The 27,385-nt window shown below is 46.8% G+C and overlaps 1 protein-coding gene across 1 annotated transcript; it reads left to right on the forward strand.

Moving 5' to 3' along the window:
- Positions 1-236: 236 nt before the first annotated feature.
- LOC138287276 (zinc finger protein 436-like) lies at positions 237-27,385 on the forward strand. The gene is made up of 2 exons (XM_069227636.1): positions 237-348; positions 21,679-27,385. The coding sequence occupies exon 2, from the start codon at positions 22,349-22,351 to the stop codon at positions 23,363-23,365; it is 1,017 nt and encodes a 338-aa protein (XP_069083737.1). The 5' UTR covers positions 237-348; positions 21,679-22,348; the 3' UTR covers positions 23,366-27,385.

Genomic DNA, 27,385 nt, shown 5'->3' on the forward strand with positions numbered 1-27,385 from the left:
AGACCCTCAGGGGCTCTTCCTCCCCTGCAGGAGGCTGGAAACAGAGGAGGCTGAGACCCGCTGCTTGTGCTGACTCTGCCGCCGCTGACCCGGATACTATTACGTTCCCTCTGCTGAGAGGAGCTCATCAGCTTCCGCTGCTTGTTCTGCCTCTACCGCGGCTGACCCGGAAGTTATATTACTCAAAGGCCTCACCGGGTTCTGATGCTTTTCTGCCTCTGCTGAGAGCGGCTCATCAGACCTCCCCACCAGCTGCTGGTGCTGTCGCTGCCTCCGGTCACCCGGAAGTAAAACTCTTCAGCACTTCCTCACAGAGGACGAAGTGGGAGCTTCGGGGTGACACAGGAGGTGAGGCCTGGGGGGCCGGGGCGGGGGAGAGCGGCCGGTGGGCTTTAAGGGGACAGTCAAGACAAAGAGTAGAGAGTTTCCCTTTTATATATATTTAAATATAATATCCAAGTATTCTTGTTGTAAAATCTCTAACGCTTGTTTGGCCTCATGGTAGTTCTCTCAGTGATGGGGGAGCTTCTAAGGCAGAAGAATGATGCCCTGAATATGAGCCTTCAGTCCTCTTGTATCTCAGCTGCGGTTCAGTTTTACACCCACCGGTGAAGGTGACAATAAAAAGCCTCTCGTCCACCGGTGAAGGTGACAATAAAAGGCCTCTTGTCCCTGTGTTACATTGTAGGAAAGTACCATCTTGCCTGGCATGTTACCCCCATTTTTCACTGTATATAGGTTGTTTTAGTTGTATGTGTCACTGGGACCCTGGTAACCCAGGGCCCCAGTGCTCATAAGTGTGCCTGAATGTGTTACCTGTGTAGTGACTAACTGTCTCACTGAGGCTCTGCTAATCAGAACCTCAGTGGTTATGCTCTCTCATTTCTTTCCAAATTGTCACTAACAGGCTAGTGACCATTTTTACCAATTTACATTGGCTTACTGGAACACCCTTATAATTCCCTAGTATATGGTACTGAGGTACCCAGGGTATTGGGGTTCCTGGAGATCCCTATGGGCTGCAGCATTTCTTTTGCCACCCATAGGGAGCTCTGACAATTCTTACACAGGCCTGCCACTGCAGACTGAGTGAAATAACGTCCACGTTATTTCACAGCCATTTTACACTGCACTTAAGTAACTTATAAGTCACCTATATGTCTAACCTTTACCTGGTAAAGGTTAGGTGCAAAGTTACTTAGTGTGAGGGCACCCTGGCACTAGCCAAGGTGCCCCCACATTGTTCAGAGCCAATTCACTGAACTTTGTGAGTGCGGGGACACCATTACACGCGTGCACTACATATAGGTCACTACCTATATGTAGCTTCACAATGGTAACTCCGAATATGGCCATGTAATATGTCTATGATCATGGAATTGCCCCCTCTATGCCATCCTGGCATAGTTGGCACAATCCCATGATCCCAGTGGTCTGTAGCACAGACCCTGGTACTGCCAAACTGCCTTTCCCAGGGTTTCACTGCAGCTGCTGCTGCTGCCAACCCCTCAGACAGGCATCTGCCTTCCTGGGGTCCAGCCAGGCCTGGCCCAGGATGGCAGAACAAAGGACTTCCTCTGAGAGAGGGTGTTACACCCTCTCCCTTTGGAAAATGGTGTGAAGGCAGGGGAGGAGTAGCCTCCCCCAGCCTCTGGAAATGCTTTCATGGGCACACATGGTGCCCATTTCTGCATAAGCCAGTCTACACCGGTTCAGGGACCCCTTAGCCCTGCTCTGGCGCGAAACTGGACAAAGGGAAGGGGAGTGACCACTCCCCTCACCTGTACCTCCCCTGGGAGGTGCCCAGAGCTCCTCCAGTGTGCTCCGGACCTCTGCCATCTTGGAAACAGAGGTGCTGCTGGCACACTGGACTGCTCTGAGTGGCCAGTGCCATCAGGTGACGCCAGAGACTCCTTCTGATAGGCTTCTTCAGGTGTTGCTAGCCTATCCTCTCTCCTAGGTAGCCAAACCCTGTTTTCTGGCTATTTACAGTCTCTGTCTCTTGGAATTCCTTAGATAACGAATGCAAGAGCTAATCAGAGTTCCTCTGCATCTCTCTCTTCACCTTCTGCCAAAGGATCAACCGCTGACTGCTCAGGACGCCTGCAAAACCGCAACATAGTAGCAAAGACGACTACTGCAACCTTGTATCGCTGATCCTGCCGCTTTCTCGCCTGTTTCCTGGTGGTGCATGCTCTGGGGGTAGCCTGCCTCCTTCTTGCACCAGGAGCTCTGAAGAAATCTCCCGTGGGCGAACGGAATCCTCCCCCTGCAACCGCAGGCAACAAAAGACTGCATCACCGGTCCTCTGGGTCCCCTCTCAGCACGACGAGCGTGGTCCCTGGAACTCCTCAACTCTGTCCAAGTGACTCCCACAGTCCAGTGACTCTTCAGTCCAAGTTTGGTGGAGGTAAGTCCTTGCCTCCTCACGCTAGACTGCAATGCTGGGTACCACGTGATTTGCAGCTGCTCTAGCTCCTGTGCACTCTTCCAGGATTTCCTTCGTGCACAGCCAAGCCTGGGTCCCCGACACTCTAACCTGCAGTGCACAACCTCCTGAGTTGTCCTCCGGCATCGTGGGACTCCCTTTTGTGTCTTCCGGTGAGCTCCGGTTCACTCCTCTTCTAAGTGCCTGTTCCGGTACTTCTGCGGGTACAGCCTGCTTCTGTGAGGGCTCCCTGACTTGCTGGGCGCCCCCTCTGTCTCCTCATCCAAGTGGCGACATCCTGGTCCCTCCTGGGCCACAGCAGCATCCAAAAACCCTAACCGCGACCCTTGCAGCTAGCAAGGCTTCTTTGCGGTCTTTCTGCGTGGGAACACCTCTGCAAGCTTCTACACGACGTGGGACATCCATCCTCCAAAGGGGAAGATTCTAGCCCTCTTCGTTCTTGCAGAATCCACAGCTTCTACCATCCGTTGGCAGCTTCTTTTCACCCTCAGCTGGCATTTCCTGGGCATCTGCCCAACCTTGACTTTGTCGCGACTCTTGGACTTGGTCCCCTTGTTCCACAGGTACTCTCGTCTGGAAATCCACTTTGGTTGCATTGCTGGTGTTGGTCTTCCTTGCAGAATTCCCCTATCACGACATCTGTGCTCTCTGGGGAATATAGGTGCACTTTACACCTACTTTTCAGGGTCTTGGGGTAGGCTATTTTTCTAACCCTCACTGTTTTCTTACAGTCCCAGTGACCCTCTACAAGCTCACATAGGTTTGGGGTCCATTCGTGGTTCGCATTCCACTTTTGGAGTATATGGTTTGTGTTGCCCCTATCCCTATGTGCTCCTATTGCAATCTACTGTAACTTTACATTGCTTGCATTACTTCTTTTTGCTATTACTGCATATTTTTGGTATTGTGTAAATATGTCTTGTGTATATTTCGCATCCTCATACTGAGGGTACTCACTGAGATACTTTTGGCATATTGTCATAAAAATAAAGTACCTTTATTTTTAGTATATCTGGGTGTTGTGTTTTCTTATGATATTGTGCATATGACACCAGTGGTATAGTAGGAGCTTTGCATGTCTCCTAGTTCAGCCTAAGCTGCTCTGCTATAGCTACCTTCTATCAGCCTAAGCTGCTAGAAACACCTCTTCTACACTAATAAGGGATAACTGGACCTGGTACAGAGTGTAAGTACCCCTTGGTACCCACTACAAGCCAGGCCAGCCTCCTACATTGGTTGTGCAGCGGTGGGATAAGTACTTGTAACTACTTACCACTTTGTCATATTGTACTTTTCATAAGAGAAAAATATACAAAACAAGTTCAGTGTATGTACACCTAACCAAAAAGTTTTGCTTTTCTTCTCTTACACAATCTGCTAAGTGCTGAAAAGTACTCCTAAACTTTCAAAAAGTTTCTAAAAAGTTGAAAAAGTTTTTTTTCTGTTTCCTTAAAAAGTCCTGAAACTTTTTCTCTTTTTTATCTGTCCCTAAACCTTTCTTCTATCATGTCTGATGTAGGAACTTCTACTAACTTGGTCAGCTCAGCTTATGACCACCTTAACTGGAAGGGTTCAAGGAGTCTCTGCATTGATAGAGGTTTAGGGGTGGGAAAGAATCCCTCTAGAGAATTATTGTCTAACATGCTTATTGAGAATGATAAGGCCTTAGCTGGCACTTCCATTGAGAAGTTAGGAGATAGTTCACACTCTGACTCAGGGGAGGCCCCAGTCAAAGTGTTAGAAGGTAACCTTCCCAACCTGCCCCTTAGCAGACCACCTAGCATAGCTGGTACTAATGTGAGCTCACATCACAGTAGGGATGACTTTATTCCTGCAGGCCAGGTTGTTAGGGTGCCAACTGTTAGGGGCAGATCTCCCTCTGAGCATTCTCATCATTCATCTGTGTCAAAGCATGCCCAACCCACCCACCCTGATGACAGATTGTTAGAAAGGGAACTCAATAGATTAAGAGTGGAAGAGTCCAGGCTGAAGCTTAAACAGGAACAGCTGGCTCTAGACAGGGAATCTTTAGACTTAGAAAAAGAGAGACAGAGGTTGGGGTTAGGACCCCATGGTGGCAGCAGCAGTATTCCAGATAGTAATCCTGTGAAAGAGCATGATTCTAGGAATCTGCATAAGATAGTTCCCCCTTACAAGGAGGGGGATGACATTAACAAGTGGTTTGCTGCAATTGAGAGGGCCTGTATTGTACAGGGGGTCCCGCAAAGGCAATGGGCTGCTATCCTATGGCTATGTTTCAGTGGAAAGGGTAGGGATAGGCTCCTTAATGTGAAGGAAAGTGATGCCAATAATTTTACAGTTTTGAAGAATGCACTCTTGGATGGATTTGGCTTAACCACTGAACAATACAGGAATAAGTTCAGAGAAACCAGAAAAGAGTCCTAACAAGACTGGGTAGACTTTGTTGACTATTCAGTGAAGGCCTTGGAGGGGTGGTTACATGGCAGTAAAGTTTCTGACTATGAAAGCCTGTACAATCTCATCTTGAGAGAGCATATTCTGAATAACTGTCTGTCTGATTTGTTACACCAATATCTAGTGGACTCAGATCTGACCTCTCCCCAAGAATTGGGAAAGAAGGCAGACAAATGGGTCAGAACAAGAGTGAACAGAAAAGTTCATACAGGGGGTGACAAGGATGGCAAGAAGAAGGATGGTAAGTCTTCAGACAACGGTGGGGACAAATCTAAAAATGAGTCTTCATCAGGCCCACAAAAACACTCTGGTGGGGGTGGTGGGTCCAAATCCTCTTCTAATCAAGTAAAGAAACCATGGTGCTATTTATGTAAAGTAAAAGGCCATTGGACAACTGATGCCAGTTGCCCAAAGAAAAGCACCTAGCCTCCCACTACCACAACCCCTACTGCTACACCTAGTGCCCCTAGTAATAGCAGTGGTGGTGGGAGCAAACCTACTAATAGCTGTGAGAAAGTAGCCTCTTTCTAGCCTTGTTACCCCCACTTTTGGCCTGTTTGTGAGTGTATGTCAGGATGTTTGTCACTGTTTTCACTGTCTCACTGGGATCCTGATGGCTAGGCCCCAGTGCTCATAGTGAAAACACTATGTTTTCAGTATGTTTGTTATGTGTCACTGGGACCCTGCTAGTCAGGACCCCAGTGCTCATAAGGTTGTAGCCTATATGTATGTGTCACTGGGACCCTGTCACACAGGGCCCCAGTGCTCATAGGTGTGCATGTATGTGTTCCCTGTGTGGTGCCTAACTGTCTCACTGAGGCTCTGCTAACCAGAACCTCAGTGGTTATGCTCTCTCATTACTTTCAAATTGTCACTAACAGGCTAGTGACCAATTTTACCAATTTACATTGGCTTACTGGAACACCCTTATAATTCCCTAGTACATGGTACTGAGGTACCCAGGGTATTGGGGTTCCAGGAGATCCCTAGGGGCTGCAGCATTTCTTTTGCCACCCATAGGGAGCTCTGACAATTCTTACACAGGCCTGCCACTGCAGCCTGAGTGAAATAACGTCCACGTTATTTCACAGCCATTTTACACTGCACTTAAGTAACTTGTAAGTCACCTATATGTCTAACCTTTACCTGGTAAAGGTTAGGTGCAAAGTTACTTAGTGTGAGGGCACCCTGGCACTAGCCAAGGTGCCCCCACATTGTTCAGAGCCAATTCCCTGAACTTTGTGAGTGCGGGGACACCATTACACGCGTGCACTACATATAGGTCACTACCTATATGTAGCTTCACAATGGTAACTCCGAATATGGCCATGTAACATGTCTATGATCATGGAATTGCCCCCTCTATGCCATCCTGGCATAGTTGGCACAATCCCATGATCCCAGTGGTCTGTAGCACAGACCCTGGTACTGCCAAACTGCCCTTCCTGGGGTTTCACTGCAGCTGCTGCTGCTGCCAACCCCTCAGACAGGCATCTGCCCTCCTGGGGTCCAGCCAGGCCTGGCCCAGGATGACAGAACAAAGAACTTCCTCTGAGAGAGGGTGTGACACCCTCTCCCTTTGGAAAATGGTGTGAAGGCAGGGGAGGAGTAGCCTCCCCCAGCCTCTGGAAATGCTTTCTTGGGCACAGATGTGCCCAATTCTGCATAAGCCAGTCTACACCGGTTCAGGGACCCCTTAGCCCCTGCTCTGGCGCGAAACTGGACAAAGGAAAGGGGAGTGACCACTCCCCTGACCTGCACCTCCCCTGGGAGGTGTCCAGAGCTCCTCCAGTGTGCTCCAGACCTCTGCCATCTTGGAAACAGAGGTGCTGCTGGCACACTGGACTGCTCTGAGTGGCCAGTGCCACCAGGTGACGTCAGAGACTCCTGCTGATAGGCTCCTTCAGGTGTTAGTAGCCTATCCTCTCTCCTAGGTAGCCAAACCCTCTTTTCTGGCTATTTAGGGTCTCTGTCTCTGGGGAAACTTTAGATAACGAATGCATGAGCTCAGCCGAGTTCCTCTGCATCTCCCTCTTCACCTTCTGATAAGGAATCGACTGCTGACCGCGCTGGAAGCCTGCAAACCTGCAACATAGTAGCAAAGACGACTACTGCAACTCTGTAACGCTGATCCTGCCGCCTTCTCGACTGTTTTCCTGCTTGTGCATGCTGTGGGGGTAGCCTGCCTCCTCTCTGCACCAGAAGCTCCGAAGAAATCTCCCGTGGGTCGACGGAATCTTCCCCCTGCAACCGCAGGCACCAAAAAGCTGCATTACCGGTCCCTTGGGTCTCCTCTCAGCACGACGAGCGAGGTCCCTCGAATCCAGCGACTCTGTCCAAGTGACCCCCACAGTCCAGTGACTCTTCAGTCCAAGTTTGGTGGAGGTAAGTCCTTGCCTCACCTCGCTGGGCTGCATTGCTGGGAACCGCGACTTTGCAGCTACTCCGGCCCCTGTGCACTTCCGGCGGAAATCCTTTGTGCACAGCCAAGCCTGGGTCCACGGCACTCTAACCTGCATTGCACGACTTTCTAAGTTGGTCTCCGGCGACGTGGGACTCCTTTGTGCAACTTTGGCGAGCACCGTTTCACGCATCCTCGTAGTGCCTGTTTCTGGCACTTTTCCGGGTGCTACCTGCTTCAGTGAGGGCTCTTTGTCTTGCTCGACGTCCCCTCTCTCTTCAGGTCCAATTTGCGACCTCCTGGTCCCTCCTGGACCTCAGCAGCGTCCAAAAACGCTAACCGCACGATTTGCAGCTAGCAAGGCTTGTTGGCGTTCTTTCGGCGGGAAAACACTTCTGCACGACTCTCCACGGCAAGAGGGATCCGTCCACCAAAGGGGAAGTCTCTAGCCCTTTTCGTTCCTGCAGAAACCTCAGCTTCTTCTGTCCAGTAGAAGCTTCTTTGCACCCGCAGCTGGCATTTCCTGGGCATCTGCCCATCTCCGACTTGCTTGTGACTTTTGGACTTGGTCCCCTTGTTCCACAGGTACCCTAGATTGGAAATCCACAGTTGTTGCATTGCTGGTTTGTGTCTTTCCTGCATTATTCCTCTAACACGACTACTTTGTCCTTAGGGGAACTTTAGTGCACTTTGCACTCACTTTTCAGGGTCTTGGGGAGGGTTATTTTTCTAACTCTCACTATTTTCTAATAGTCCCAGCGACCCTCTACAAGGTCACATAGGTCTGGGGTCCATTCGTGGTTCGCATTCCACTTTTGGAGTATATGGTTTGTGTTGCCCCTATCCCTATGTTTCCCCATTGCATCCTATTGTAACTATACATTGTTTGCACTGTTTTCTAAGACTATACTGCATATTTTTGCTATTGTGTATATATATCTTGTGTATATTTCCTATCCTCTCACTGAGGGTACACTCTAAGATACTTTGGCATATTGTCATAAAAATAAAGTACCTTTATTTTTAGTATAACTGTGTATTGTGTTTTCTTATGATATTGTGCATATGACACTAAGTGGTACTGTAGTAGCTTCACACGTCTCCTAGTTCAGCCTAAGCTGCTCTGCTAAGCTACCATTATCTATCAGCCTAAACTGCTAGACACCCTATTCACTAATAAGGGATAACTGGGCCTGGTGCAAGGTGCAAGTACCCCTTGGTACTCACTACAAGCCAGTCCAGCCTCTTACAATAGCCAATCCAAGGGAGTAGCTGGGCTCACTTTTGGTAATTTAGTTGGGGGTTGGTCTTGTTAGGGAGACCACAGAGGCTGTGCTAGTCTCTGAAGGTGCCATTGATTTGGCCACCTTGGTTGCTTGTCCCCTTAATATGGATAAGTACAAGCAACTTCCCCTAATAAATGGTGTTGAGGTTCAGGCCTACAGGGACACAGGTGCCAGTGTTACCATGGTAATAGAGAAACTGGTACACCCTGAACAACACCTACTTGGTCACCAGTACCAAGTGACAGACGCTCATAACAACACTCTTAGCCACCCCATGGCTGTTGTGAATCTCAACTGGGGGGGTTACTGGTCCAAAGAAAATTGTGGTTGCCTCAGATTTACCTGTAGACTGTCTACTAGGGAATGATTTAGAGACATCAGCTTGGGCAGAAGTGGAGTTGGAGGCTCATGCAGCAATGCTGGGCATTCCTGGGCATATTTTTGCTTTAACCAGGGCTCAGGCCAAAAAGCAAAAAGGACAGGGTGACTTGGATCCTAGAACAAAGGACCAAGTTCTCCCTAAAGCTAGGGTTAGTAAGGGTAAATCCCTACCCACTATCCCTCCCTCTACAGATGATTCTACTTCTAAGGAAGAAGAATTTCCCCCCTGTGCAGAACCTTCACCAGAGGAGCTGGAAGCAGACACTGCTGAGCTTTTGGGTGGAGGGGGGCCTGTCAGGGAGGAGCTGAGTGTGGCACAGCAAACCTGTCCCACATTAGAGGGTCTAAGATAGCAAGCTGTCAAACAGCAAAATGGGGATGTCAGTGACTCACATAGAGTTTACTGGGAGGACAACCTCTTGTATACAGAGGCAAGGGACCCAAAACCTGGAGCAGCCAGGAGATTGGTCATTCCTCTGCAATACAGAGAGTTCCTCCTAACTCTGGCACACGATATTCCCTTGGCTGGACATTTGGGTCAAATTAAAACATGGGAAAGGCTTGTCCCCCTGTTTCATTGGCCTAGGATGTCAGAGGACACAAAAGACTTTTGTAAGTCCTGTGTGACCTGCCAAGCCAGTCGCAAGACTGGTGGCACACCAAAGGCTCCCCTTATTCCACTGCCTGTGGTTGGGGTTCCCTTTGAAAGGGTAGGGGTTGACATAGTTGGCCCCCTTGACCCTCCTACTGCTTCAGGCAATAGGTTTATCTTGGTGGTAGTGGACCATGCCACAAGATAGCCTGAAGCTATTCCTCTAAGGACCACTACAGCACCTGCAGTGGCAAAAGCCCTCCTGGGAATCTTTTCCAGGGTGGGTTTCCCAAAAGAGGTGGTATCAGACAGGGGTAGCAACTTTATGTCTGCATACTTGAAGGCCATGTGGAAGGAATGTGGTGTAACATACAAATTCACCACACCTTATCATCCACAAACAAATGGACTGGTAGAGAGGTTTAATAAAACTCTCAAAGGAATGATAATGGGACTCGCTGAAAAACTCAGGAGGAGATGGGATGTCCTGTTACCTTACCTCCTTTTTGCTTACAGGGAGGTACCCCAAAAAGGAGTGGGCTTCAGCCCCTTTGAACGCCTCTTTGGACACCCTGTAAGAGGTCCTCTAACACTTGTAAAGGAGGGTTGGGAACAACCTTTAAAAGCTCCTAAGCAAGACATAGTGGACTATGTACTCGGCCTAAGATCCAGAATGGCTGAGTACATGAAAAAGGCCAGTAAAAACCTTCAGGCCAGCCAAGAGCTCCAAAAGCAATGGCATGACCAGAAGGCTGTTCTGATTCAGTACCAACCAGGACAGAAAGTGTGGGTATTGGAGCCTGTGGCCCCAAGAGCACTCCAAGACAAATGGAGTGGACCCCACATCATTGTTGAAAAGAAGGGAGAGGTCACCTACTTGGTTGACCTGGGCACTGCCAGGAGTCCCCTTAGGGTGCTCCATGTCAATCGCCTAAAACCCTACTATGACAGGGCTGATCTCACCCTGCTCATGGCAACAGATGAAGGACAGGAATAAGAGAGTGACCCTCTCCCTGATCTCTTCTCTTCCACAGAACAAGATGCTCTAGTGGAAGGTGTAGTGTTGGCAGACTGTCTTACTGCTGAGCAGAAAGACAACTGCATAAATCTCCTGGGTCAGTTTTCTGAACTCTTTTCTACTCTGCCAGGCACCACTTCTTGGTGTGAGCACACTATAGATACTGGAGACAGCATGCCTGTCAAAAGTAAGATCTATAGGCAGCCTGACCATGTCAGGGACTGCATAAAACAAGAAGTTCAGAAAATGCTTGAACTGGGAGTGGTTGAACATTCTGAAAGCCCATGGGCCTCTCCTGTGGTGCTTGTACCAAAGCCTCACTCCAAAGATGGAAAAAGGGAAATGAGGTTTTGTGTAGATTACAGAGGTCTCAACCAGGTAACAAAAACTGATGCTCACCCTATACCCAGGGCAGATGAGCTCATAGATACACTGGCATCTGCCAAATATCTAAGCACCTTTGATTTGACTGCAGGGTATTGGCAGATCAAGTTATCAGAGGATGCAAAAGCAAAAACTGCATTTTCGACTATTGGAGGGCACTACCAATTCACAGTAATGCCCTTTGGTTTGAAAAATGCACCTGCCACTTTTCAGAGGTTGGTGAATACAGTCCTGCAAGGGCTGGAAGCTTTTAGTGCAGCATATCTAGATGATATAGCTGTCTTTAGCTCCACCTGGGATGATCACCTGGTCCACCTATGGAAAGTTTTGGAGGCCCTGCAGAAGGCAGGCCTCACTATCAAGTCTTCAAAGTGCCAGATAGTGCAGGGGAAAGTGGCTCATCTGGGACACCTGGTAGGTGGAGAACAGATTGCACCACTTCAGGGGAAAATCCAAACTATCGTAGATTGGATTCCCCCTACAACTCAGACCCAGGTGAGAGCCTTCTTAGGCCTCACTGGGTATTACAATAGGTTAATTAAGAACTATGGCTCTATTGCAGCCCCACTTAATGACCTCACCTCCAGGAAAATGCCTAAAAAGGTATTGTGGACATCTAGCTGTCAGAAAGCTTTTGAGGAGCTGAAACAGGCCATGTGCACTGCACCTGTCCTAAAAAGCCCATGTTACTCCAAGAAATTCATTGTTCAAACTGATGCATCTGAATTAGGGGTAGGGGCAGTCTTATCACAACTCAATTCTGAGGGCCAGGGTCAACCTGTTGCTTTTATCAGCAGGAGGTTGACCCCTAGAGAAAAGCGTTGGTCTGCCATAGAGAGGGAGGCCTTTGCTGTGGTCTGGGCACTGAAGAAGTTGAGGCCATACCTGTTTGGCACTCACTTCATTGTTCAGACAGACCACAAACTCTACTTTGGCTAAAACAAATGAAAGGTGAAAACCCTAAATTGTTGAGGTGGTCCATATCTCTACAGAGAATGGACTATACAGTGGAACATAGACCTGGGAGTACCCACTCCAATGCAGATGGACTCTCCAGATATTTCCACTTAGACAATGAAGACTCATCAGGTCATGGCTAGTCTTATTGTCCTTCGTTTGGGGGGGGGGGGGGTTGTGTAGGAAAGTACCATCTTGCCTGGCATGTTACCCCCATACTTCACTGTATAAATGTTGTTTTAGTGTATGTGTCACTAGGACCCTGCCAGCCAGGGCCCCAGTGCTCATAAGTGTGCCCTGTATGTGTTCCCTGGGTGATGACTAACTGTCTCAATGAGGCTCTGCTAACCAGAACCTCAGTGGTTATGCTCTCTCTGCTTTCAGAATTGCCACTAACAGGCTAGTGACAAATTTCACCAATTCACATTGGCATACTGGAACACCCTTATAATTCCCTAGTATATGGTACTGAGGTACCCAGGGTATTGGGGTTCCAGGAGATCCCCGTGGGCTGCAGCATTTCTTTTGCCACCCATAGAGAGCTCTGACAATTCTTACACAGGCCTGCCACTGCAGCCTGAGTGAAATAACGTCCACGTTATTTCACAGCCATTTACCACTGCACTTAAGTAACTTATAAGTCACCTATATGTCTAACCTTCACCTGGTGAAGGTTGGGTGCTAAGTTACTTAGTGTGTGGGCACCCTGGCACTAGCCAAGGTGCCCCCACATCGTTCAGGGCAAATTCCCCGGACTTTGTTAGTGCGGGGACACCATTACACGCGTGCACTATACATAGGTCACTACCTATGTATAGCGTCACAATGGTAACTCCGAACATGGCCATGTAACATGTCTAAGATCATGGAATTGTCACCCCAATGCCATTCTGGCATTGGGGAGACAATTCCATGATCCCCAGAGTCTCTAGCACAGACCCGGGTACTGCCAAACTGCCTTTCCCGGGGTTTCACTGCAGCTGCTGCCAACCCCTCAGACAGGTTTCTGCCCTCCTTGGGTCCAGTCAGGCCTGGCCCAGGTAGGCAGAACAAAGGACTTCCTCAGAGAGAGGGTATTACACCCTCTCCCTTTGGAAAAAGGTGTCAGGGCTGGGGAGGAGTAGCCTCCCCTAGCCTCTGGAAATGCTTTGATGGGCACAGATGGTGCCCATCTCTGCATAAGCCAGTCTGCACTGGTTCAGGGATCCCCCAGCCCTGCTCTGGCGCGAAACTGGACAAAGGAAAGGGGAGTGACCACTCCCCTGACCTGCACCTCCCAGGGGAGGTGCCCAGAGCTCCTCCAGTGTGCTTCAGACCTCTGCCATCTTGGAAACAGAGGTGCTGCTGGCACACTGGACTGCTCTGAGTGGCCAGTGCCAGCAGGTGAAGTCAGAGACTCCTTCTGATAGGCTCTTACCTGTGTTGCTAGCCTATCCTCCTTCCTAGGTAGCCAAACCTCCTTTTCTGGCTATTTAGGGTCTCTGCTTTGGGGAATTCTTTAGATAACGAATGCAAGAGCTCATCAGAGTTCCTCTGCATCTCTCTCTTCACCTTCTGCCAAAGGATCGACCGCTGACTTCTCAGGACGCCTGCAAAACCGCAACAAAGTAGCAAAGACGACTACTGCAACCTTGTATTGCTGATCCTGCCGCTTTCTCGCCTGTTTCCTGGTGGTGCATGCTCTGGGGGTAGCCTGCCTCCTTCTTGCACCAGGAGCTCTGAAGAAATCTCCCCTGGGACTACGGAATCCTCCCCCTGCAACCGCAGGCAACAAAAGACTGCATCACCGGTCCTCTGGGTCCGCTCTCAGCACGACGAGCGTGGTCCCTGGAACTCAGCAACTCTGTCCAAGTGACTCCCACAGTCCAGTGACTCTTCAGTCCAAGTTTGGTGGAGGTAAGTCCTTGCCTCCCCACGCTAGACTGAATTGCTGGGTACCGCGTGATTTGCAGCTGCTCCAGCTCCTGTGCACTCTTCCAGGATTTCCTTTGTGCACAGCCAAGCCTGGGTCCCGACACTCTAACCTGCAGTGCACAACCTCCTGAGTTGTCCTCCGGCGTCGTGGGACTCCCTTTTGTGTCTTCGGGTGAGCTCCAGTTCACTCCTCTTCTAAGTGCCTGTTCCGGTACTTCTGCGGGTACAGCCTGCTTCTGTGAGGGCTCCCTGACTTGCTGGGCGCCCCCTCTGTCTCCTCATCCAAGTGGCGACATCCTGGTCCCTCCTGGGCCACAGCAGCATCCAAAAACCCTAACTGCACCCCTTGCAGCTAGCAAGGCTTGTTTGCGGTCTTTCTGCGTGGGAACACCTCTGCAAGCTTCTACACGATGTGGGACATCCATCCTCCAAAGGGGAAGTTTCTAGTCCTCTTCGTTCTTGCAGAATCCACAGCTTCTACCATCCGGTGGCAGCTTCTTTGCACCCTCAGCTGGCATTTCCTGGGCATCTGCCCAAACTCGACTTTGTCGCGACTCTTGGACTTGGTCACCTTGTTCCACAGGTACTCTCGTCCGGAAATCCACTTTGGTTGCATTGCTGGTGTTGGTCTTCCTTGCAGAATTCCCCTATCACAACTGCTGTGCTCTCTGGGGAATATAGGTGCACTTTACAACTACTTTTCAGGGTCTTGCGGTGGGCTATTTTTCTAACCCTCACTGTTTTCTTACAGTCCCAGCGACCCTCTACAAGCTCACATAGGTTTGGGGTCCATTCGTGGTTCGCATTCCACTTTTGGAGTATATGGTTTGTGTTGCCCCTATCCCTATGTGCTCCTATTTCAATCTACTGTAACTTTACATTGCTTGCATTACTTCCTTTTGCTATTACTGCATATTTTTGGTATTGTGTACATATGTCTTGTGTATATTTGGCATCCTCATACTGAGGGTACTCACTGAGATACTTTTGGCATATTGTCATAAAAATAAAGTACCTTTATTTTTAATATATCTGTGTATTGTGTTTTCTTATGATATTGTGCATATGACACCAGTGGTATAGTAGGAGCTTTGCATGTCTCCTAGTTCAGCCTAAGCTGCTCTGCTATAGCTACCTTCTATCAGCCTAAGCTGCTAGAAACACCTCTTCTACACTAATAAGGGATAACTGGACCTGGTACAGAGTGTAAGTACCCCTTGGTACCCACTACAAGCCAGGCCAGCCTCCTACATTGGTTGTGCAGCGGTGGGATAAGTACTTGTAACTACTTACCACTTTGTCATATTGTACTTTTCATAAGAGAAAAATATATAAAACACGTTCAGTGTATGTACACCTAACCAAAATGTTTTGCTTTTCTTCTCTTACACTTTCTCCTAAGTGCTGAAAAGTACTCCTAAACTTTCAAAAAGTTTGAAAAAGTTTTTTTTTCCTGTTCTTTAAAAAGTCCTGAAACTTTTTCTCTCTTCCCACTTTCCCTAAACCTTCTTCTATCATGTCTGATGTAGGAACTTCTCTTAAAATGGTCAATACAACATATGACAATCTTAACTTTAAGAGCCTAAGGAGTCTCTGCATTGATAGAGGTTTAGTGGTAGGAAAGAACCCTTCTAGAGAATTTCTGTTTAACATGCTCATTGAGAATGATAAGACCCTAGCTGGCACTTCAATTGAGAAGTTAGGAGATAGCTCACACTCTGACTCAGGGGAGCCCGTTGAGGGAGGTGTACAGGGTTCTCTTCCAAATCTGCCCCTTGGCACACCACCTAGCAATGCTGGTAGTAATAGAAGCTCTCATCATAGTAGAGATGTTTTTGTTCCTGAAGGCCAGGTTGTTAGAGTGCAAGCTGTTATGGGCAGGTCTCCCTCTGTTGAATCCAATATTTCTTCTGTGTCCAAGCATTCCCAACCCACCCTGAAGACAAAATGTTAGAAAGGGAACTCAACAAGTTGAGAGTGGAAGAGACCAGACTGAAGCTTAAACAGCAACAGCTGGCTCTAGAAGGGAATCCCTAGATCTGGAGAAGGAGAGACAGAGGTTGGGGTTTGGACCCCATGGTGGCAGCAGCAGTATTCCTGATAGCAATCCTGTGAGAGAGCATGATTCCAGGAATCTGCACAAGATAGTTCCCCCTTACAAGGAGGGGGATGACATTAACAAGTGGTTTGCTGCACTTGAGAGGGCCTGTATGGTACAGGGGGTCCCTCAAAGGTAGTGGGCTTCTATCCTATGGATATCTTTGAATGGAAAGGGTAGGGATAGGCTCCTTACTGTTAGAGAAAGTGATGCTAATAATTTAGCAGTTTTGAAGGATGCACTCTTGGATGGATTTGGCTTAACCACTGAGCAATACAGGATTAAGTTCAGAGAAACCAGAAAAGAGTCCTCACAAGACTGGGTTGACTTTGTTGACTATTCAGTGAAGGCCTTGGAGGGGTGGTTACATGGCAGTAAAGTTTCTGACTATGAAAGCCTGTACAATCTAATTCTGAGAGAGCATATTGTGAATAACTGTGTGTCTGACTTGTTACACCAATATCTAGTGGACTCAGATCTGACCTCTCCCCAAGAATTGGGAAAGAAGGCAGACAAATGGGTCAGAACAAGAGTGAACAGAAAAGTTCATACAGGGGGTGACAAGGATGGCAAGAAGAAGGATGGTAAGTCTTCTGACAAGGGTGGGGACAAATCTAAAAATGAGACTTCATCAGGCCCACAAAAACACTCTGGTGGGGGTGGTGGGTCCAAATCCTCTTCTAATCAAGTAAAAAAGCCTTGGTGTTATTTATGTAAAGTAAAAGGCCATTGGACAACTGATGCCAGTTGCCCAAAGAAAAGCACCAAACCTCCCACTACCACAACCCCTACTGCAACCTCTAGTGCCCCTAGTAATAGCAGTGGTAGTGGGAGCAAACCTACTAATAGCCAATCCAAGGGAGTAGCCGGGCTCATTTTTGGTAATTTAGTTGGGGTTGTTCTTGTTAGGGAGACCACAGAGGCTGTGTTAGTCTCTGAAGGTGCCATTGATTTGGCCACCTTGGTTGCTTGTCGCCTTAATATGGATAAGTACAAGCAACTTCCCCTAATAAATGGTGTTGAGGTTCAGGCCTACAGGGACACAGGTGCCAGTGTCACCATGGTAATAGAGAAACACCTACTTGGTCACCAGTACCAAGTGACAGACGCTCATAACACTCTTAGCCACCCCATGGCTGTTGTGAATCTCAACTGGGGGCGGTTACTGGTCCAAAGAAAGTTGTGGTTGCCTCAGATTTACCTGTAGACTGTCTACTAGGGAATGATTTAGATACATCAGCTTGGGCAGAAGTGGAGTTGGAGGCTCATGCAGCAATGCTGGGCATTCCTGGACATATTTTTGCTTTAACCAGGGCTCAGGCCAAAAAGCAAAAAGGACAGGGTGACTTGGATCCTGGAACAATGGACCAAGTGCTCCCTAAAGCTAGGGGTAGCAAGGGTAAATCCCTACCCACTATCCCTCCCTCTACAGATGATTCAACGTCTGTGGAAGAAGAATTTCCCCCCTGTGCAGAACCTTCACCAGAGGAGCTGGCAGCAGACACTGCTGAGCTTTTGGGTGGAGGGGGGCCTGCCAGGGAGGAGCTGAGTGTGGCACAGCAATCCTGTCCCACATTAGAGGGCCTCAGACAGCAAGCTGTCAAGCAGCAAAATGGGGATGTCAGTGACTCACATAGAGTTTACTGGGAGGACAACCTCTTGTACACAGAGGCAAGGGATCCAAAACCTGGAGCAGCCAGGAGATTGGTCATTCCCCTGCAGTACAGAGAGTTCCTCCTAACTCTGGCACATGGCATTCCTTTGGCTGGACATTTGGGTCAGATTAAAACATGGGAAAGGCTTGTCCCCCTGTTTCACTGGCCTAGGATGTCAGAGGACACAAAAGATATTTGTAAGTCTTGCGTGACCTGCCATGCCAGTGGCAAGAGTGGTGGCACTCCAAAGGCCCCCCTTATTCCACTACCTGTGGTTGGGGTTCCCTTTGAAAGGGTAGGGGTTGACATAGTTGGCCCCCTTGACCCTCCTACTGCTTCAGGCAATAGGTTTATCTTGGTGGTAGTGGACCATGCCACAAGATATCCTGAAGCAATTCCTCTAAGGACCACTACAGCACCTGCAGTGGCAAAAGCCCTCCTGGGAATCTTTTCCAGGGTGGGTTTCCCAAAAGAGATTGTATCAGACAGGGGTAGCAACTTTATGTCTGCATACTTGAAGGCCATGTGGAAGGAATGTGGTGTAACATACAAATTCACCACACCTTATCATCCACAAACAAATGGACTGGTAGAGAGGTTTAATAAAACTCTCAAAGGAATGATAATGGGACTCCCTGAAAAACTCAGGAGGAGATGGGATGTCCTGTTACCTTGCCTCCTTTTTGCTTACAGGGAGATACCCCAGAAAGGAGTGGGCTTCAGCCCCTTTGAACTCCTATTTGGGCACCTTGTAAGAGGTCCTCTAACACTTGTGAAGGAGGGTTGGGAACAACCTTTAAAAGCTCCTAAGCAAGATATAGTGGACTATGTACTTGGCCTAAGTACATGAAAAAGGCCAGTAAAAACCTTCAGGCCAGCCAAGAGCTCCAAAAGCAATGGCATGACCAGAAGGCTGTTCTGATTCAGTACCAACCTGGACAGAAGGTGTGGGTTTTGGGGCCCGTGGCCCCAAGAGCACTCCAAGACAAATGGAGTGGACCCCATCTCATTGTTGAAAAGAAGGGCAAGGTCACCTTGGTCACTTTGCACCCAACCTTCACCAGGTGAAGGTTAGACATATAGGTGACTTATAAGTTACTTAAGTGCAGTGGTAAATGGCTGTGAAATAACGTGAACGTTTTTTCACTCAGGCTGCACTGGCAGGCCTGTGTAAGAATTGTCAGATCTCCCTATGTGTCAAACAAAAAGGTTCAGCCCATAGGGATCTCCTGGAACCCCAATACCCTGGGTACCTCAGTACCATATACTAGGGAATTATATGGGTGTACCAGTATGCCAATGTGAATTGGTGAAATTGGTCACTAGCCTGTTAGTGACAATTTGGAAAGCAGAGAGAGCATAACCACTGAGGTTCTGGTTAGCAGAGCCTCAGTGAGACAGTTAGGCATCACACAGGGAACACATACAGGGCACATACTTATGAGCCCTGGGGCCCTGCCACGCAGGGTCCCAGTGACACATAGACTAAAACAACATATATACAGTGAAATATGGGGGTAACATGCCAGGCAAGATGGTACTTTCCTACAACCTGGTAGCCCTTAGAACTGTGACCCACACAGACAGATGACACCCACAACCTCGGCATCATCCTGGACAGCAAACTCCCAATAAAATGGCAGATCAACGCAGTCTCTTTGGCCTGCTTCCACACCCTTCACATGCCCCGAAAGATCTTCAGAATGTCGCTGTCAACACCAGGGAAGCTGTCACTCAAGCCCTAGTCACTGGCCGAATGGCCTGCAGCAGTGCCCTCTACGCAGAACTCACCTCCCAACTCCTGAAGAGACTCCAGATGATACTGAACTCAGCCCCCAGACTCGCTCTCAACCTACCCAAACAGACCCAATTCACCCCCCACTTCAGGAACCTTCAGTGGCTCCACATCCAGAAATGATGCCAATTCAAGATGTTGACACATGCCTACAATGCCCTCTGTGATCAAGGACCAGCATACATCAACCACCGCCTGAACTTCGAGCAACCCTCTAGACACCTGCACTCCACCTCCCTCGCTACGTTCCCCGCATCCTACGAAGCAACAGTAGAGGATGCTCCTTCTACCTTGTTGCCAGGTCCTGGAACAACCTCCCCCTACACCTCCGAACATCATTCTCTCTCCCTGAATTCAGAAAAGGACTCAAGACCTGGCTCTTTGGCTGATCCCAGCAAGAACCCAGTGCCTGGATACCCCTGCAAATCTAAGTTGACTGATTGATTGATAAGCCAAATATGAGTTTGCCACTAGTTGGCCCCTCACTGTCTTTGCAGTTTAAGGAGTTCCATATCAGTCAGATTTGTCTCCTGCTGCAAAAGTACAAATAAATTAAGTAACTGCATCCGTGCTTGGCCATTGCCCAGATATTCCAAGTCACTATGTATTATGTGGGCATAAATGTAGTGTGATGCATCAGCATGTCAGTGCTCAGGTTGATCTTCTGTCTTCCTCTAGGCTCATAATTCTGTAGGCTGTGAACTCAGCCATTCCCCGGCCTGTGTGTATAGAGTAATGGAACATGTCCACAAACAAAAACCTAAAACAATTATCCTTACTCCCAGTCTCTGGTTGTGTCTCAAACGTGGCCAAAGGAAAACTAAAAAGGAAATCAGACAAGAGAACTATGTTCCATCTGGATCCAGGGGATTACAGTCTTTTGGGTTGTCAAGGGAAGAGATGCTCAATCCGTAATTTAATGGTGGTGCCTATTCTTCATCTCCCTATGCCCCAGCCGAGACCAGGAGGAATATGGCCTTCTCAAAATGCACTCTTGAGGCCCCGCCACTCCAAAACAGGATACAGTTTGTGGTGTCATGTAATCAGTCAGACATAATTTGTATTAATTACCAGCCCTGTACGCAATTCAGCGGAAATTAGGTCCAAATTATAGATCATCTCTGGGTCGGGTTGGGTGAAGGGGACCTACGGAAGGCCATTGTTTGACTGTGGCACAATTCAACCTCTGCTACAACCATGGCACTTTCTTGCTCCACCTGCGTGCTGGAGGGCTTGTTCCTGGGTAACCTTTTCATGTGCTGTTGTGATCTGGAAGGTTTCCAGTCTGTATTCCATTGAACATCGTGGGGCAATGGCGACACCCCCTTTGTCTTCAGCCCGCCTTAGGCATCTGTTAATGTTGTGAAAAAAAGTGTGGCTTGAGAGTCCACCAACGCAATTTAGCTGTGTACATAAGAGAATATTTGGCCGAGTTGCTTGGGCTTCTGTTTGACCAGCAAGAATGAGTACTGTAGTCTGGATACAGGTTCATTGAGGCTTTGAAGATTAGTCAGGGATCCTTGGACCCAACATCTTGCATTATGTGGCTGTGGTCCCAGTAGTTAAAGAGACACGTCACCCCTCGCTGGGGTGTAACAAGTCCCTGTGGACTTGTTCCAGTGAGAAGATATGGTATGTTTAACACCAAGGACTGTATGAAATAGCCAGTCCTCGAGTAAAAGTTTCTTATTGGGGCCTCCTCTGCCTTTCAGAATGCCCATCACTCCTATATTGTTCAGGCGAGATTGGCCTTCGGCATGCTCTGCCCTGGCGCATGGTTGTGATACCTCCATCTGGAGAGCCTTGATGTGGGACTGCACCTCCGTCAGCAAAGAGTGCATTCCTGCCAGCACCCATTTGTTCACATCTATTCTGTCCCTAAGAATGGCTTAATCTGCTCGTAGGAGCCCCATGTCAATCACTATAAAGTCCAGTTTAGTTTCCTGAGTAGTTTTCTCATCCCTTATGGCCGGTATACACAAGGTAAAGACAGGAGTTGGCACCTGAGCTGATCCATTGTGAACAGGAAAGCATTTAAGTATTTGAATGCAGCAACCTTTGTGATATACTTCTAGAGGAGTTAACTTTGTTATACACTGCAGTACAGTGCAGTCCCCTTTGTTACATATTTCCAGAGGAGTTAACTTTTTTATACACTTCCTGAAACTGAAGAAACAGCAGTACATCCTGCTCCTTCTGTTTCCCCAACCTGTTCATGTTTAAATGAAGAGGTGTTTATAGCCAGTTATATTGTGTATTCACATTCTGTCACACTTGCATGTCCTAATTTTATATCTCTTTACATCCAACAGAAAACAAGCCTTGAATGCATGAAATGTTTATGAATAACAACAATGGTTCAGTAAATCAACACAAAATAGTCAGAAATAATCAGAGACTGAGGACCCTGAACATAGACTGATAGATGCTGGAAGAAGGTCTGAAGGACAATTCAGTGAATGTAAGAGTCTCCGTTGTGCACCTTCACCCCTCAAGACTGAGAAATGACCTCTAGAAAATTAAGGCAACAACACTGACAAACCACCTCCTGAATAAACAGGCGACTAACACCAGCTTTGATCGTGGGATCTGTATGATTTGACTTCCACCGTGCTCTGATTCCTAAAATTATATCGGACCATAATTCAGGGCTGTAGGTGTATTGTAAACTCACCCTGGTTACACCACACCAACCAGAGAAAACAACTGAAGGGTAAAGGAAAGAGGTTGTTCTGCTGTCTACAATACAATGGACTGTCCTAATTTGCACCGAGCAAGAGGAGAAGGATTAATCCTTACCCACAAAACGTTGAAAACTGTTATCCAATCTAAAGACATAATCTCTCATAGAGAAGCCTTGCTCATATTGTGAGTATGGCAAGTATTTAGTGACCATGGTACTTTACTTTTAAATGGGAAATCAAATGTCCTAAATACCAACAAATACAGGAAATGTGAGAATATTGCAAGTGCTTTACAACCATGGCCCGTCAGGATACGCAGTCATGTGATGTAGAAAAATATAGACCCGACCCAAAGGCATTAACTAAGAAAGAAGAATCATACACATGCAGTGAGAGCTGTAGTTTTTCATCACTAGTAAAGCAACATCAGCAAACACACACAAAAGAAAAGCCATTCAGATGCTGTGAATGTGTGAAAAGTTTTAGTCGATTATCAAACCTGCAAAGACATCAGCAAACACACACAGGGGACAAACCATACCATTGCAGTGAATGTGTGAAGAGCTTCAATCGGTTATCACACCTACAAATACATCAGAAAACACACACAGGGGAGACACCATACCATTGCAGTGAATGTGTGAAGAGCTTCAGACGGTTATCACACCTACAAATACATCAGCGAACACACACAGGAGAGAAACCATACCATTGCAGTGAATGTGTGAAGAGCTTCAATCAGTTATCACAACTACAAATACATCAGCGAACACACACAGGGGAGAAACCATACCATTGCAGTGAGTGTGTGAAGAGCTTTAGCCACTTATCAACCCTGCAACAACATCAGCGAACACACACCGGGGTAAAGCCATACCATTGCAGTGAGTGTGGAAAGAGTTTCAGTGTGTTATCACACCTCCAACGGCATCAGCAAACACACACAGGAGAAAAGCTATTCAAATGCAGTGAATGTGTGAAAAGTTTCAGTCGATTATCAAACCTGCAAAGTCATCACCGAACACACACTGGGGAAAAACCATACCATTGCAGTGAATGTGTGAAGAGCTTCAGTCGGTTATCACACCTACGAATACATCAGCGAACACACACAGGAGAGAAACCATACCATTGCGCTGAATGTGAGAAGAGCTTTAGTCACTTATTAACCCTACAAATACATCAGCGAACACACACCGGGGAAAAACCATATCATTGCAGTGAGTGTGGAAAGAGCTTTAGTCTGTTATCAAACCTCCAAAGACATCACCAAACACACATAAGGAGAAACCATACCATTGCAATGAATGTGTGAAGAGTTTCAATTGATTACTGGGTCTTCAAACACATCAGCAAACACACATAGGCGAAAAACTCTACCATTGCAAAGTATGTGTGAAGAGCTTCAGTTGTTTATCATACTTCGAAATACATCAGCAATCACACACAGGTGTAAAAACCATACTATTGCAATGAATGTGTGAAGAGCTGCAGTTATTTTTCAGATCTCCAAAAACATCAGCGATCACACACACACAGGGGAAAAACTATACCATTACAATGAATGTGGAAGTAGTTTTAATGATTCCCCAAATCCCAGGATACATCAGCAAACACAGAGGAGAAAAACCATTCAAGTGCACTGAGTGTGTAAAGAGCTTTAGTCAGTTATCAGTCCTAAAACAGCATCAACGAACACACACTGGGGAAAGACCATTCAAGTGCAGTGAATGTGTGAAGAGCTGTAGTCAACTCTTCAAAGCCATCAGCGTACACACACAGGATAAAAAACAAACCATTGCAGTGAATGTGGAAGTAATTTTAGTGAATCTTCAACATTAAGGAAATTTCAGTGAATAAACATGGGAAAAGCCATTCGTGCGCACTAAATTTGTAAGAGTTTTAGTCGACTATCAGCTCTCCAAAGCCATCAGCAAACACACATTGGGTAAAAACAATCAAGTGCAGCAAATGTCTGAAGAGTTACAGTCGCTTAGCACACCTCCAAAGACATTATCAAACACATGCAAGGGAAAAAACATACAAGTGCACTGAATGTGTGAAGAGCTGTGGTTTGTTATCTCACCTCCAAAACCATTGGCGAACACACACAGGGGAACATCTATTCAAATTCAGTGAATAAGAGAACAGCTTTAGTCAATACCAAGCCTACATAGCCATCAGCAAATTACAGAAGATGATAACATTTCAATTTTGTGGGACATTCAAATGCCAGATGCCAAAAAGGTTGATGATAGAAGCCCGACTAGTCAGAAAAGAAGAAACACCCACATATTTGTAGAATTATAAAAGAGTCTGTTGTCAGTGATTGATTATTTAATTTCTATATATATAAGAAAAAGAAAAGAAGTTGCAAGCAACGCATTAAGACATCAGCAGAGTGCAGACTAAAAGAAAAGAAACCGTGTATTTTCCTCCGATGAAGTAGAGCTATAAAGAAAAACATCCAAGCACACCTGATCACGCTACCTGTAAAAGCAACACTATGAACAATTCTTGGACTAACAAGTGTATTTTCAGCTAACTTGAGGTATTAGTCCTAAAACCTATAAACCCAACACACTTGAACTGATTTAACAAGCAGAAACTGGAGAATAGTCATAGCTGATTGTGGTGTTTGTTTGCTTTATTCGACATTGATGATTCTGTGACTGTGGCCAGAGAACAAAGTTCAAAAGCAGGAGACTTGAAAGTAGGAGACGTGAGCTGTAACTCTCAGGGTTAATGCTTGCGCACGGCATTTACCTCCCAAGACTTGATGCAGGAGAAGTGCTGCTTATTTCCAAGATCACATGCATCCGTAAATGCACCCACCATAGTGTCACTTCCTCAGTGGTGTTCCACCGCTGCATCCTTGGGGGATTGGATGGCTCACCACGGTCTATGTAAATGATTCATTGTTAGATTAATTGTATGTAAATATATTGTATGAGTTTCTTATTTGCAGAGATTCATTCAACGAACGCAGTGGTGCCTGTAGCTATAGTACGGGGAGATCTGTCTGTCTCCATCATAATCTGCCCCAGTGCTGCAACAAGAGTAGTTTAGAGGGGGAATGAGGTGAACATGAGTTGCAAGATGGCCTTTGCTCCCCCTTCAGCCATGGCTACAGTACTACTAATGCTTCCACTTCAGGGTGTGGAGATTGCCTAGAGGATCTGGTGATCAGAGGCCTTTGCTTTCTGGAACAACAGGTTCTGTTAGAACTGTGGGCATTGTGGTGGGCACTTGGGGCCTTCTTCACCTCCATCTATGGTTGGTCTGTCCAGATCCTGGCGGACAACTCCGCAGCAATGTGCTATGTCAATACGCTAGGAGGAATAGGGTCTCATCTCATTTGCCTGTAAGCATTGAGACTATTGTTGGGCACACCTCCAAGGGATTTAGATGAGCACCGGCCACCTAGCAAAGTGTCCCTGAATGTCAAAGCCAACAGCCTCAGCTGGCATTATCTTGCTGATCATGAGTGGTGTCTGCTATGGATATTAGCCCAAGACATCTTCACCAAGTGGGGTACTCCTCCAAAGGATTTGTTCGCCTTTACTGTAAATGCTCAATTCCAGCAGTTCTGTGACCTCCAGTACCCATTCATGGGAGCCTTGGGAGACATGTTTCAGTCGAGGTGGAACTTTGAACTACGCCACACTTTTCCTTTGATTTCTTGGGTTCTGCGGAAGTTACACCAAGACCAGTCACATGTAATTCTCATTGCCCCAGAGTGACCAAGGAGAGTGCGGTATGAAGACCCTCAGCGCTTCTCTATACATCCCCTTCTGAAGCTGTCTTGCAGACTACACCTTCTCTCCCAGTGGAATGGTGCTGTAGCCTAGTTACCAAGGCCTTCTCCTTTATGCCTAGAGATTGAGCGGGGAAATCTGAGCTCCATGCAGCTGCCACCGAAGGTGGTAGACATTGTCTTGTTAGCATGGTGACCCTCAAGCAAGTCCATCAGAACAAGAGGTTACTTACCTGCTGTAACAATATTTCTGGGATATAGTCCATCTACCTGCAGATTCCTCATTGACCACCCACCTCCCCATTTGATTGAAGTGTTATAGGGATAGTTAATAAGAGCTTTGAAGTTTCCAGATCCAGACTGGCACCTGGGATTATTCCACAGGTGATGAATCTCCAGGCAGATAAGAGTATTCACCAAAAAAGGTCCTTACCACAGGTAGGAAACTTTTTTCTTCCTACCTTCATGGCTTCCTGTCTGCGTGACATGGTGGAGTTCACTGAGTATCGTCTTCTTCACCTGGGCTGAGGCCACTAGGGATGACTGATTAATTAAATGGTTGATTGATAAGAAATCTGTCCCTAACTTTCAGTGGGGACGTGCAGAACAAGGAGTTGCATATAGTTGCTCTGACACCCAATTGTGTGAATTGAAGGCGCCAGATACCAAGAAAACCGAATTGAATTTTGCAAGCTGCTTTTGTCAATTTATTATTGCCCTTAAAATGAAGATAACAATCTTAAAAAAAAAAATATTTAAAAAAAAGGTAATGTAAGAAGCTGTAAATATGTTATAACTTTCCTCCTAATATTACATGACCCAGGTGTTCTGCAATAACTGGCCAAAGGTATGAAACATACTGAAACTAGAGAGGAATTATCTAAGTGTGTGAGTTTTAGCTCATAAATTGACGTCAATAGCTGAACAATTCATGTCATCCATATGTTGGTGGAAGCTGTTGGTGCATACTTCTGCAAGTTTATTTCAGCCACTGGTGTTTTAAACTATGGATTCTTTTAAGTTAGTATTTAAACAATAGATGTATGTTATACTTCTGGTTTCTCGAGTACTGTTTATGAATGTTAATATGTATTTTTGTAATTTGTGTATTCTTCTGTACCATTAATGTATTGTTTCATTAATGTACATTATTTCTCACATAAATCTTGATTAATTAATTCACTCACATTCTCTCGACTCTACAGTGATTTTCTTATTGATAAAGAGAGAATACTGAAATATATGCCTGGGAAGGTGATTCCTAATACTGTTGTCCAGGGAAACCAGGGGGGGGGGGTCTGTCAAGCCTTCTCAGGGGGTCCATAACTGCTTAGAAAATTCAAGTGTTAAGAGATTAATAAAGTGTACGTAAAAAAAGACGCAGAATGTACAAGTGAACATTTTTTTAAACATTCTTTAAGTGTGAAGGAATTTGAAATTAGAGTCTGAAAACTAAGTTGCTATCCCAAGATTGATTTGTGGGAGCAGTGCAAGTGCATCAAACAGAATATAGTATGGATTGTGAGTGTCCTCAATTGAATTTGAAAAGCTCCAAGCTTCCTATCAAAATTTAAATGT

Source organism: Pleurodeles waltl, chromosome 4_1, assembly GCF_031143425.1.
Source record: "Pleurodeles waltl isolate 20211129_DDA chromosome 4_1, aPleWal1.hap1.20221129, whole genome shotgun sequence".
NCBI lineage: Eukaryota > Metazoa > Chordata > Amphibia > Caudata > Salamandridae > Pleurodeles > Pleurodeles waltl.

Bases quoted from the DNA above. Each gene is read 5' to 3' on its own strand.
- LOC138287276 (XM_069227636.1), top strand. From the start codon at position 22,349: ATGGCCCGTCAGGATACGCAGTCATGTGATGTAGAAAAATATAGACCC.